We start from the raw sequence: 12,244 nt of genomic DNA on the forward strand, positions 1-12,244 counted from the left end.
CTTCTGCCAAAAAAAATATTGCCTGCAGAGTGGAGTTAGACCATAAAATGAATGTCCCTAAGTTGTGCCCTATGGCCTTATTCTTTTGTCATCTGTCTTCTATCTTTAACTGATCCTGCCAACCATATCATCTGTTTCAAACATCAGAACTTCTATTAGACAACATGTCGTTGCCTCTTTCTCTAGCTCAATGGCTGCAACCTGTGTGTCATGATCCCTTTAAAGGTCGTCTCTCACAGGGGTTGCCAAAGACAATCATAAAACACAGATACTTAGGTTACTATTCATAACAGTAGAAAAATTACACTTATGAAGCAGCAATGAAAATAACTTTATGGTTGTGGATCATCACAACATGCAGAACTGTACTGAAGAATCGCAGCATTAGAAGGTTGGGCACCAGTGGTCTGGTTTGCTCCAAGACTTCCTGAGTTTGTTGAGGCCCTAAGTCTTGTAGACACACAGGAATGTCCTGTTCCGTGGTTTAAGTGGTGTACTGGACTGCTCAACTGAGGTTTTCCTTTAATAATGATGTTAGAAGAAGTTGATTGGTACTTAGATGAGAAGATGTTAGCTTGCATCTGTTCATATTATGGTCAGAATAGAGACTTTAAGGGTGCAAAATCCCCATCCCACTGCCTAGGTTAGAGTTGCTGGTAAGGATATGCTCTGCCTCTTGTTGCCTTAGGCTGAAGAAGCAGAGACTAGATGGTATTGATGCCATCACTGGGATCATTTAAAGATAAGTCTCACAGAAAGACTTCCATCTCATGGGCTTGCTAAGCAAACTCTCAATTGACATACTTTTACTTTAGGGTTTTTTTCTGCTGTGCTAAAGAAAGGGAAAGATTTAAACATTTATGTGTCCATAGTACTAAAAATGCTTGCTCAATTTGCTGCATCACAGCAATGGAGTAAAAAAAAAAAAAAAAAAAAAAAAAAAAAAAAAAAAAAAAAAAAGACGCAAAGATGCAATTAGAGGAGATGTTTCTTTGTAGATTCAGGAAAAATAAGGAATCTTCCTGCAGGGAGGGCTATAGCTCAGTCTAGCATTTGTAAGGGCCTGTGGTCAAGCACAACACTGGAAACTACATTTGAGAATAAAGTCAGATACACTTTCAACAACTAATAGGGGAGTACATTCTCCTGGCAATCTATAAACAATAACAGTTAGGCGCACGATTGAATCCTTTGGGAAGTGTCAAATATTGCCTTTGCCCAAGTCTTTTCCAAGATAGTTATACAATTGGTAGATCTGTACTAGACCCTGTGTATCGAAAGTTTATAATATTCTTCCATTTATTCCAGTGCCCACCAAAGCTTGAAATCCCTCTCCTTAAATCTTCCACATCACATAACTGTTTCTGTTCAGAAGAGAGCTTGAAAAATCAGTTACATTTCACTCAGCAGCATCCGAACCACAGAGGAAATTTCCCTGAATTGGAAGCACTGAGCTCTAACCATTGCGGCCTAACAGACCCACAGCACTGATGTGGAACTGAAGCCTAAGGAGACGATATTACAGATGGCATCCTGGGTTGTTAGAAAGGAAGCCATACATCAGCAGATATCACTGTACATACCCCTTGTTAAACCTTGCTCTGGTAGTCTAGCAAACAGGATGGATGATCAATGGCACTGTAACGCACCAGAACTATGTAATGTCAACCAGGGCGGGACTTTCACTATGTAGGTGGGATTTAATGTCTTGAGTAATTTCTCTCCCTTTAAACTTTTTCATCTTTGTAGAATATCTTAATGAAACAAGTCGGTTATAACATCAGTGCAGTTAGAATGGACTGAACACATCTCTATTTGGCATCCAGGAGCTAGATGGTATCTTTCCAATGCCTGGCACAGGCTGAGATTATATCTTGCTAAGCATTGTGTTAGTATATACAATTATTTTTTTTCTACAAATTCTTGATATAAATCTTGTCAGTAGCTAAAATGCATAATTAGGTAACAGTCTTATTTATAACCTCATGATCCATGCATAGAATACAATAAGTGTGTCTAGTGGAAAGTCACCTATTTATAATACAATCCACTTTCTTGTAATGAAAAATGAACCTTCACTAAGTACTAATGAATATATATTAAATGAATGAATGTGTAATGAATGAATGGATATATTTAATGAATATATCAAATATATAGTTATATATTAAACAATTTTAATGTATATATATTAAACAGTATTATCAGTCTTCAGAGTGATAGGTGTATCAGAAATAATGGAAATGCCCCCAAACAATTGATTGTTTCCTTCTTGCTCTTAAAATATTTTCATTGCTTAATCTGATCTTGCTGTTTAAACCTAGCTAAAGAGTTCCGTTCACCTGTTTGGAAACAATCTTTATTAATATAAAAACATGCATATACTAGAAATGTATGTATCCATTTGCACAATAGCTCTTAAGGAAGTAGGAAGTGTAGCCTAAGACAAAGTCAAAGGAGACATTCATGTCCAAGAATGATTGTATATGTCTTGATCACATCCTTAACCACTAAAGCCTGAGGAATCATGGCCTCACTGCCTCAGGACTCCAGCCAATATTTGTTTGGCTCTTTCCTCCTTTCTTTCTTTCTTTCTTTCTTTCTTTCTTTCTTTCTTTCTTTCTTTCTTTCTTTCTTTCTTTCTGGGGGGATTTGTTATTGGAATGTTTTTAAATTTTTCCCTCATACAACACATCCCAACCACATTCTCCTCTCCCTCGACTCCCCCCAGGTTCCCCACCACTTCTCCTCTCCCTGAGATCCACTCCTCCTCCTCAGTTTCTCTTCAGAATAGAGAATACCTCCCAGGGATAGCAACTGAACATGGCACAACTCAGTACAGTAAGACTGGGAACAAACCACCTTGTGTCAAGGTTGGACAAGACAAAGGGAGAAGGAGGAAAAGGGTCCCCAAACCAGTCGAAAGTGTCAGAGACACACACATCCCCATTGTTAGAAGTCCCACAAAACCTCCAAGCTAAATAATCACAACATATATACAGAGGACCTGGCATAGACCCATGAAGACCCCATGATGTCTGTCTCTGTGAGCCTCTAAGAGCCCTGCTTAGTTGATTCTGTGGGCCATGTTCCCCTGGAGTCTCTGATCCCTCTGGCTCCTACAATCCTTATGTCCCCTCTTCCTCAGGGTTTCCTGAGCTCCACCAAACATTTAGCTGTGGGTCTGTTAGCCCTCGAATACATATCTATAAACATATAGCTATGCTAGAATAGCCCTCATCGTGAGGTCTAAAAACCCAGTGGGATGACTGTTCCCTGTGTGACCCAATAAAGTCTCAGCTTACCAAGACATTAAAGGGCAACTGAAGACAATTTCAGCAAGAAAAATAAGAAGACACAATGTGATATTTTACTTATGTACTTTTAAACTTTTAATTTATTATTAGGAAGCTTTTTTTTTAATATAGCACAGAACAAATTATTACAAGAGTTTAGAAAGCTCAAATGTGTGTTCATTTTAAACAGATACTAAGCAGGCTGGAGTGTGGCAATATATTTGCTGTCCAAATCAATCTCAGTTGCATCAGAAGCTTTAGAATGGGCCTTGTGGGACTCAGCACACACTTGTTCTACATCAGGAACTATGTGTGATGAAGAGCAGGGGACCTGGAGTGCTCAGCAGCAAGAACCACTAGAGCATGCTGGGCGGCAGCAGGTGGTCCTGCAGCAGGTGGTCTGGCAACAGATGGGGCGGCAGCAGCTGGAGATGCAGCACTGGGGTCTGCAACAGCTGGACACACAGCAGCTGGGTCTGCAGCAGCTAGAAATGCAGCAACTGGGTCTGCAGCAGCTGGATCCACAACAACTGGAACTACCACAGCAAGGTCGACAACAGCTGGGTCGGCAGCAGGTAGGCTGGCAGCACACAGACTGGCAGCACTGGGGCCTGCAACAGCTGGACACACAGCAGCTGGGTCTACAGCAGCTGGACCCACAACAGCTGGGATGGCAACAGTTGGGCCTGCAGCAGCTAGAAATACAGCAGCTAGGACGGCAGCAAGTGGGCTGGCAGCACACAGACTGGCAGCATTGGGGCCTGCAGCAGCTGGACACACAGCAGCTGGGTCTGCAGCAGCTGGACACACAGCAGCTGGGGCGGCAGCAGGTGGTCCTACAGCAGGTGGTCTGGCAACAGCTGGGCTGGCAGCAGCTTTGGCCACAGCCCTCCTCAGAGCAGACAGAGCCACAACAGGAGCTGACCATGGTGTCAGAGGTGAAGGTTCTAGATGGGTTTATAAGAAGGTAGGTTGGAAGGTTTGGAAGTGGGAGTCTGCCTGCCCACATCCCCTTTTATACCCTGCTGAGGGGCTGCTGTCCTCACATGCAGCATTCTTTCCTTGTTGTTGTTTATGTTAATAATTAGGTGATTATCACATCAGGCAAGTGGCTTTTCCTGGATACATTTTTAAGGTGGATAAAACACAAGAGCTCCTTTTCCTGGTGTGTTCATTGTCCACTGTTGCTGAACCATTAGTCAAGTGTCTTTCCTGTTTTAGTCTCTTCAGGAGAGCCGTCACCCGGCATCATGCATCATGGCCCTCTTCAATTTCTTCTCACCTTGTTTGGCCCTCTATAAGCCAAAATTGTGGTGATGCAGCTCTATGACAGTATCATTTACAGTCTAGGAAGCTGGATCTTCTGCTGGATGGACATGTACTCCTACACAGACTATATATATACCTATATATGTATTATACATATGTATAAAATATATGTGTACATACATACATATGTATGTATATGTACTTTTATATGAATATACACACATATATGCATATAAAAGTACATATGGAAGGTTAATTATACAGATTTCTATATATATTTAAGAAGATTAAGAAAGACATTTCTGCACTCCTTAGAAAGCTGAATACATTACTTTTTAAGATCTATTTTTTTATGGCTTCTGGGGAGGGGGTGACTCATACTCAGGTTTTTTAAGGATCTATTTTTGTTAGTAGGGGTTGTGAGGGTGTACATATGTGTGTGTGTGTATGCAGATGTATGTAGGTGTCTGTAGAAGCCAACAGAGGATATTGGAGCTGGAATGAAAGCTAAGTTGTGAGTGCTCTGACATGTATGATCCGTGAACCAAACTCTGCTCTTCTGCAACCACAGCAACTGCTGAGCCATCTCTCCAGTCCCAAAAGACAAGATACATTCTTGTCATAGTCTACAGATAGATAATACCAGTCCCTGAGCCAGAAGTTCCCATGGTTGGCTGCATGGTGGAACCGCCTTGTTCCAAACTGGCTAATTCTTGACTTCTGCCCAAAACTAACCTTATTTACTTGGCCTGGGGTATTTAATTGGTCTGGAGTAAAGTCTCAGAAGATTCTGAACCTTTTCCAAGTCTCTCAAAGGGAATTAGAGTTTGAGACCCAAGCCCTTTACTTGTCCATATTGCATGCATTTGTGTCCATTTCAACTAAGAAGATAGATTGCAAATTAATGAAATTTTAATCAATGGTATGCAACTATTAGAGAAATTCTGAATTACAAACAATGAGCTTTAAGCATTTAAAACACTCTTTACTGCTGTAAGCTACTCTATTTCCAACACTGACAGACGTACCTGAGTAAGAATAACTGCTCTAGCTTAAGCTATAGTGAGAAATTACTGAATATAGACTCTTACACTGAGTGTTTGACATTGCAAAGGAAACTCAGAAGTGAGGAAATCATCATTCCCCATACTGGATAAGTTCTACCCACAATCTGTTTAAGTAGAATTGATTTTTAACATCTGAACCACATTTACAAATCCCTCTTTTATCACACAGAGTAGAAAGTGACAAATAATTTTTCCTGCTATAGAATTTCTTCCTCTTAAAGCTATTTATTTTTCTATATTTTTATGGTAACATAATGAAAGAACTCAAATAAACACCATGGAAATGGGAATGAACATGGCTGACATTTGTAAATTCCATCCAGGAACAGGATCAATGCAATTGAAAATGCAAAATGTCTGGTGACAATAGGTACTTTAAATGCATGGTAAGCAGACCAGACTTTTCTGGTAAGTTATCATTTATGCTATGGAAATACATAGTCCATTCTCTTTTATAAATACCTGCTATATATTCTATATGTAGATAAAATATATTGCAAATAGGTGGGTTTCATCCTGACTTTTTTCTTCATGAAAATATCTTTATCTAAATAGAGACACAAATAGCTATTTTAACAGAGAGAAAAATAGACCTTAATTTGGATTCATCTATGTTACCTTATATTAAAAATTAAGCTTCACTTACATAGTTTGGAACATACATTAAATGATATTGCTGGGCCTCTTATGAAATCATATACATATTCAGGACAATTTGTGAAGTAATAACAATGTCTATTATTGTTGATTTATTTCACCTTGTTTGTTTGTTTGCTTGTTTTAATCTTCACATGTTGCTTATCTATACCTGGTCGTAAGTATTTAGTTGTAGGAGGCACAGGGGTCTTTGTGCTCAAAGATAAGGGGAACCTGGAATGTTAAACGTACAATGTTGTTCTGTCAAAGAAAGAAATGCATAGCCTGCCTCGTGACCTTTGTGCTACCTGTGTGGCCAAGACCACATGGGTTCCTCCCCCTAATCATGAACTTGTTTTTCTCAGTTGATCTATAGAACCTACTTATAAATAGGTTCTATAAATCAATCTATAAAACCCATCTTTGTGGATGGTGTCAGTGTAGTCACATCCAATCCTTATTTAGCTTACCTTGATCCTCAAAGAGATTTGTGTGTGCTCTGTTGGGTGCAAGGGATTGAGTTAAGTATCATGAGGAAAGTTTTCATCAATTTGTGATGTCCTTAAATATGCCTAAATAAAACCTAATCAGGGTCAGACTAACAATATTTGAACTAACACTAGCTACTTAGTCATGTTGAACCAAACTGCCTTCTTGCCTCCCACAGATCTGCTGGTTGTGGTGGTCACAATGATCATCACCTTTGGTTTTATAGAAAACACAGGTACACTGAAGAGTGTATGGAATATTCGTACATGATATAAAATAATTATTAAGCCAGTATCTTGTAGTGAGAACTTTGGTTTCTTTAAAAAACACAGAAATATTATATTATAATAATATGTATTCATTTTAATCCCAGGTATGGAATATGAGGTTGCTTCAGATTGTACACAGCAGCTGACTATGATTTGCCTTGTGCTCTAGCAGGGGCGTAATTTTGCCAGTGACTGATAGGTTCTGTGATTGTGTGATGTTTGGAATCCTGGGGACTGTTTAGAGGGTAGATAAATGCTAAGGCCCCAACGAGGGGTGGATAGGTTGTTTGTTTGTTACTTGGTTATTATTGGTTAGAGATTGTCAAGTAGTCACATACAAAGAAGAAACAGCAAGAAGAAGAAGAAGAAGAAATTGGATATCCCAAGGTGAAGATAAAACTTGTCCTAGGAACCTGACACCCTTAATCAGCAGGAAGTAACTAATTGGAATATCACCCCCTTTCCCCTCTGTTGGCCAACTGCGCCAACGTAAATAAAATAAAGGGTTCTTCTGGTAATAGGAGTAAGAAATAGATAGGAAGAGATTGAAAGAGATAAGAAGAGGTAGGCTAGCCATACTGTACCTTACCCACGTGGGAAGATAAATATTAGACAACACAAGTTCTGGTCACTCAGTCATCTTGAATTTAATGTCTCTCCTTTGTTCCCCCAACAGGTAAAATATCTGGGGCAAAAACCCTTCCCCCAAAATACATCAGTGTAACAGTCTAATCAATGACTTTCTTCTTACTCTGTGGGGGTGGAGCTTCTGAATGTAACCAGAGCCAGGTTTCGCTCAACAAGCAGACAGCTGCAGTGCTGGGGCCAAAATGGTAGTTCTTTACTGTCCGGGCTTTGGGGAGGGAGTCCACACCCCTCTATCCATTTTTCTCTCCTATCTAGTGTTAGCGTTAGGATGCTGAAAGGGTGGAAGAGAAGGGATGGAGAAAGGGGGAAGAAAAAAAAACGTACAAAGTAGCAAAATTCTGGCTACAGGATCTATCCACCCAAAGCCCAGTGGAGAGTCTTTGTTTCCTCAAGTAGGATTCCTACATGTCTTTGTTGATTATATCTACCTCCCTCCTTCCCTTCCTCCCTCCCTCCCTCCTTCTGTCCCTTCCTCCCTCTCTCCCTCTACCACAGAGTCACTGTCTCAATTCTTGAAGTAGTCTTTATTAATTTCTTATATTCAAAATTCATTCACCTAAGTATGCATTTTTAAACAATAAAGTCTAGTTTTACCGTTTTTAATACTCTACAACAGAATGCCATTCTTTGTGTTTTGAAGTATTATACTCCGTTTTCCGTAGTGTCTTACTTAGATAGACAACCTCAAAAGTGGCCTCAGTTATGGTTGCTGTGCTTTGGCCATACCTACTATCCACCAAATGCTCTGTGTTACAGTCTGGTGTTGTAACACAGAGGGCCAACATTAGGAAGAATCACAGGAAAGGTTCATGGCTCGTTGAGGCATGCCCTCCACTGGCATTTGCTTAGTTAGCATTTTTTGCTGTTGTGATAAACACCATAACCAAAAGCAATTTGGGAAGGAAAGGGTTACTGAAAGACATCAGGGCAGAAGCACTGAAAGATGTCAGGGCAGAAGCTCAAGCAGTACAGAAGCCCAGAGGCAGGAGCTGATGCAGGAAGCCATAGAAAAGTACTCCTTGACTGACTTGGTCCTTACAACTTGCTCAGCCTGTTTTCTTATAGAACCCAGGTCCACAGGCCCAGGAGTAGTACCAAGTAAGCTGGGTTCATCCACCTCAACCATTAATCAAGAAAATTCCCCTCATGTTTTAAAATCACTTCCTCTTGGAAAGTGGAAACTCTCACTGGCAAACTCTCTTCTGCAGGTTTTGGCAAACCACCCTGAGGACAAGAACCCAGGAGAGTTAACTCCACCACTCATCTGCAATGAGGTGATGCTGCCCCTCCCCTCTGCTCCCCCACTTCCACCTGCAATAGTCAGGAAAGCTGGCCCCAAGGAGGGGCATGAGAGTAGGAGAGTTATCCCTGCCCCCTTACTGGCTGTAGCACTCCAGAGAATGGGCCCTGCACCTCACCTGAGCAACACAGTGGAGCTAGTCCTGACAGCAAAGGCTCAGGTGAGCCATCCCAAAGGTATGAGAGCCAAAGAGCTTGCCTAGCCCCTCATAGGCTGAAGTACTTGGGGGAGTGAACCACATGCCTTAACTCTCTGCCACTGGCTTTGATGAACTCATGTCCAACATGGGAGATATTCATGTGATAAAAAGCTGGAGAAAACCTTCATACAACACCCACAAAGGTGCTGAGACTCTTATCCCAATGGTGTCAAGGAAGAAGGCATTCTCAGCTATCATAGAAGTGAGCTTAAATTTGAATTCTTTCAGACTGACTCCATAGAGAAGACTCCAGGGCCGATCAACATCTTTCTGAAGCTTGTGAAGTGCTAGGAAACCAGCAATGCATCAGTGCTGTTTCTGTTTCTGACCCCCACACACTGTGAGTTAATAGTGTTTACTAGTGTTTACAATGTGCAGTGTTTACTCTGCTAAGTTTTAAAGTCATAGAATGACAAGTAACTAGTACAAAGAGCACCAAGTGAAAGAACTGGCCAAAGGTTGTCGAGAAGTAGATATGCAAGAATATATTTATGCTTGAGGGCCATAAACCTAACTCATTTTGTTTCTGTCTAGCCCAAGAGATGACCTGTTTATTAAGTCATTAGGATGGAGCAATTAAGGAGTCACCAGCATCGTGGAGAAATTCAGAGTAGAGACAGTTCACTAACATCCTTGTTTTTATAGGAAGTATTGCTGCAGAATATAGCTCTATAGGAGTAATGGGAATGACAAAATCACAAAAGAATCCAAGTAGAACCATTTAGTTCTGAGAATTAATATGGGTGTAATTATGGGATGGATAACCAGTTAGGAATGGTAACTGGAACAGGAGTGGAGTGTAACTCCCAGCAAACTGTGGATTTTGAAGAACCTGATACTCCTAATTATAAAAAACGGCACTCAGTTTTGGAATATCTGCTCCTTGTAGGCTCTAGAGATATATGCATATTAGTATATATGCATATGTATGCATCTATGTCTTATTAACACGCTGTGATGGTTTACATATGCTCGGCCCAGGGTGTGGGACTATTAGAAGGTGTGGCCCTGTTGGAGTAGGTGTGGCCTTGTTGGGGTAGGTGTGTCACTGTGGGCATGGGCTTAAGACCTTCACCCTAGCTGCCTGGAAGTCAGCCTTCAGATGAAAATGTAGAACTTCCAGCAGATCCTGCACCATGCCTGCCTAGATGCTGCCATGTTTCCCGCCTTGATGATAATGGACTGAACCTCTGAACCTGTAAGCAAGCCTCAATTACATGTTGTCCTTTGTAAGACTTGCCTTGGTCATGGTGTCTGTTCATAGCAGTAAAATCCTAACTAAGCCACAAGTGTTAATGGAATAGTGAATTTCTTCATGATAATTCATGTAGGTACATAATATTCTTTGGTCATACCTCTCTCTTAATCCCTCTCACCCTGCACCTTACCTGTACAGCACAGCAGAGCTGACCCTAGTCTGAGTAGCACAGTAGCACAGGCCCTGGTGGTTTGAGTAGAAGTGTAGGTAAGCTGGCTCAGAGGTGTGAGCAAGAGAGATTTGGCCCTGCCACTCATCTGTCATGAGATGGCATGGGTGCCAGGGCAATGCCCTCCTTCTCCTCACTGATTACCATCTATTACAGTTGGGAAACCTGGCCCTGGGGCCATAAGAGTGAATGAGCTGACCCTGCTCCTCACTGGCTGCAGCACTTAGGAGAACAGGCCATGTACCTAGCCTAGCCAGCACAGTAAAGCTAACCCTGGTGGAGGGGACACAGGCAAACCACCCTGAGGACAAGAACCCAGGAGAGTTAACTCCACCACTCATCTGCAATGAGGTGATGCTGCCCCTCCCCTCTCCTCTCCCACTTCTATCTGCAATAGTCAGGAAAGCTGGCCCCAAGGCGGGCATGAGAACAGGGGAGTTATCCCTGCCCCCTCACTGGCTGTAGCACTCTAGAGGGTGGGCCCTGCACCTCACCTGAGCAACACAGTGGAGCTGGTCCTGACAGCAAAGGCTCAGGTGAGCCATCCCGAAGGTATGAGAGCCAAAGAGCTTACCTAGCCCCTCACAGGCTGAAGCACTTGGGGGAGTGAACCACATGCCTTAACTCTGGAGGCATGAGTGCAAGTGAGCCAACTCCTAGGTCAGGAGACCTGACCCTGCCTCCTGCCGATGGTGGCATTGGATGGCCTAGCCTGAGCAGTGCAAGAGAGCTTGACCTAGTGGTACAGATAAGGGAGAGCTGGTGCACTGAGCAGCCCAGCTACCACCCATGCCAAGATCCAGGACTCTGAATTGGCCCACCCCAAAATATATACCATCTGCTAAGGGTTGGTTGGAATGCAAGAAAGGACCAGTCCTGCTGTTCCAAAGCTTCAGGATCTCCATGACACAGGGCCACAACAGGATAACCAGGAGACCCAGTGAGCTTTCAGTATTGATGCTGTCACAGAAGCCAGAGACTTCAAACCAGACCATTGACACATTGCAATGAACATTTGCAAGTGAAGATTTATGGACAGAGGAATATAGTATGAGAGACCCTGTGACATACTACGGCTTCCAACGTGGTATGTTTTCTGTTTTATTTTTCTTTTGTTGTTATTGTTATTTCTCTCTCTCTCTCTCTCTCTCTCTCTCTCTCTCTCTCTCTCTCTCTCTCTGTCTCTCTGTCTGTCTGTCTGTCTGTCTGTCTGTCTCTCTCTCTCTCTCTCTCTCTCTCTCTCTCTCTCTGTGTGTGTGTGTGTGTGTGTGTGTGTGTTATTTTGTGGGGAAGTGAAAGATGGATATGAGGGGATGGGAAGATGAGTGGGACTGGGGTGTGAAAGACCCCCAGAACTGGGGAGATCCTTACTCAAGTCTCGGGACAACGTGACCACCCAATGACTCACGAGAGACCGAACTTGCTGCAATCACATGAGGTTTATTGGGGATACCGGTACCGGGTCGATCTCATGACCTTGCTGGCTAGAGTTCGACGCCGGGGTCAATCTTGTGACCATACTGGCCATAGTTCGACTCCGAGGTCGATCTCGTGACCATGCTGGCCAGAGTTCGATGCCGAACACAAGAAGTGTGGGATATTTAAGGGAACATCCACAGGCTGGGGGTGGGGAGAGGGTTACCA

The 12,244-nt window shown here is 42.5% G+C and overlaps 1 protein-coding gene across 2 annotated transcripts; it reads right to left on the reverse strand.

Moving 5' to 3' along the window:
• Positions 1 to 3,636: 3,636 nt before the first annotated feature.
• LOC116077567 (keratin-associated protein 4-3-like) lies at positions 3,637 to 4,224 on the reverse strand. 2 transcript variants are annotated; one of them, XM_031352196.1, is made up of 2 exons: positions 3,768 to 4,224; positions 3,637 to 3,662 (listed from the first exon to the last, which is right to left on the reverse strand). In XM_031352196.1, exons 1-2 carry the CDS (start codon positions 4,222 to 4,224, stop codon positions 3,637 to 3,639), a joined length of 483 nt encoding a protein of 160 aa, XP_031208056.1. The 2 variants fall into 2 exon arrangements, with proteins under 2 accessions (XP_031208056.1, XP_031208055.1); XM_031352195.1 differs by having other exon boundaries at positions 3,637 to 4,224.
• Positions 4,225 to 12,244: the final 8,020 nt, after the last annotated feature.

Source organism: Mastomys coucha, unplaced genomic scaffold (assembly GCF_008632895.1).
Source record: "Mastomys coucha isolate ucsf_1 unplaced genomic scaffold, UCSF_Mcou_1 pScaffold5, whole genome shotgun sequence".
Taxonomy (NCBI): domain Eukaryota; kingdom Metazoa; phylum Chordata; class Mammalia; order Rodentia; family Muridae; genus Mastomys; species Mastomys coucha.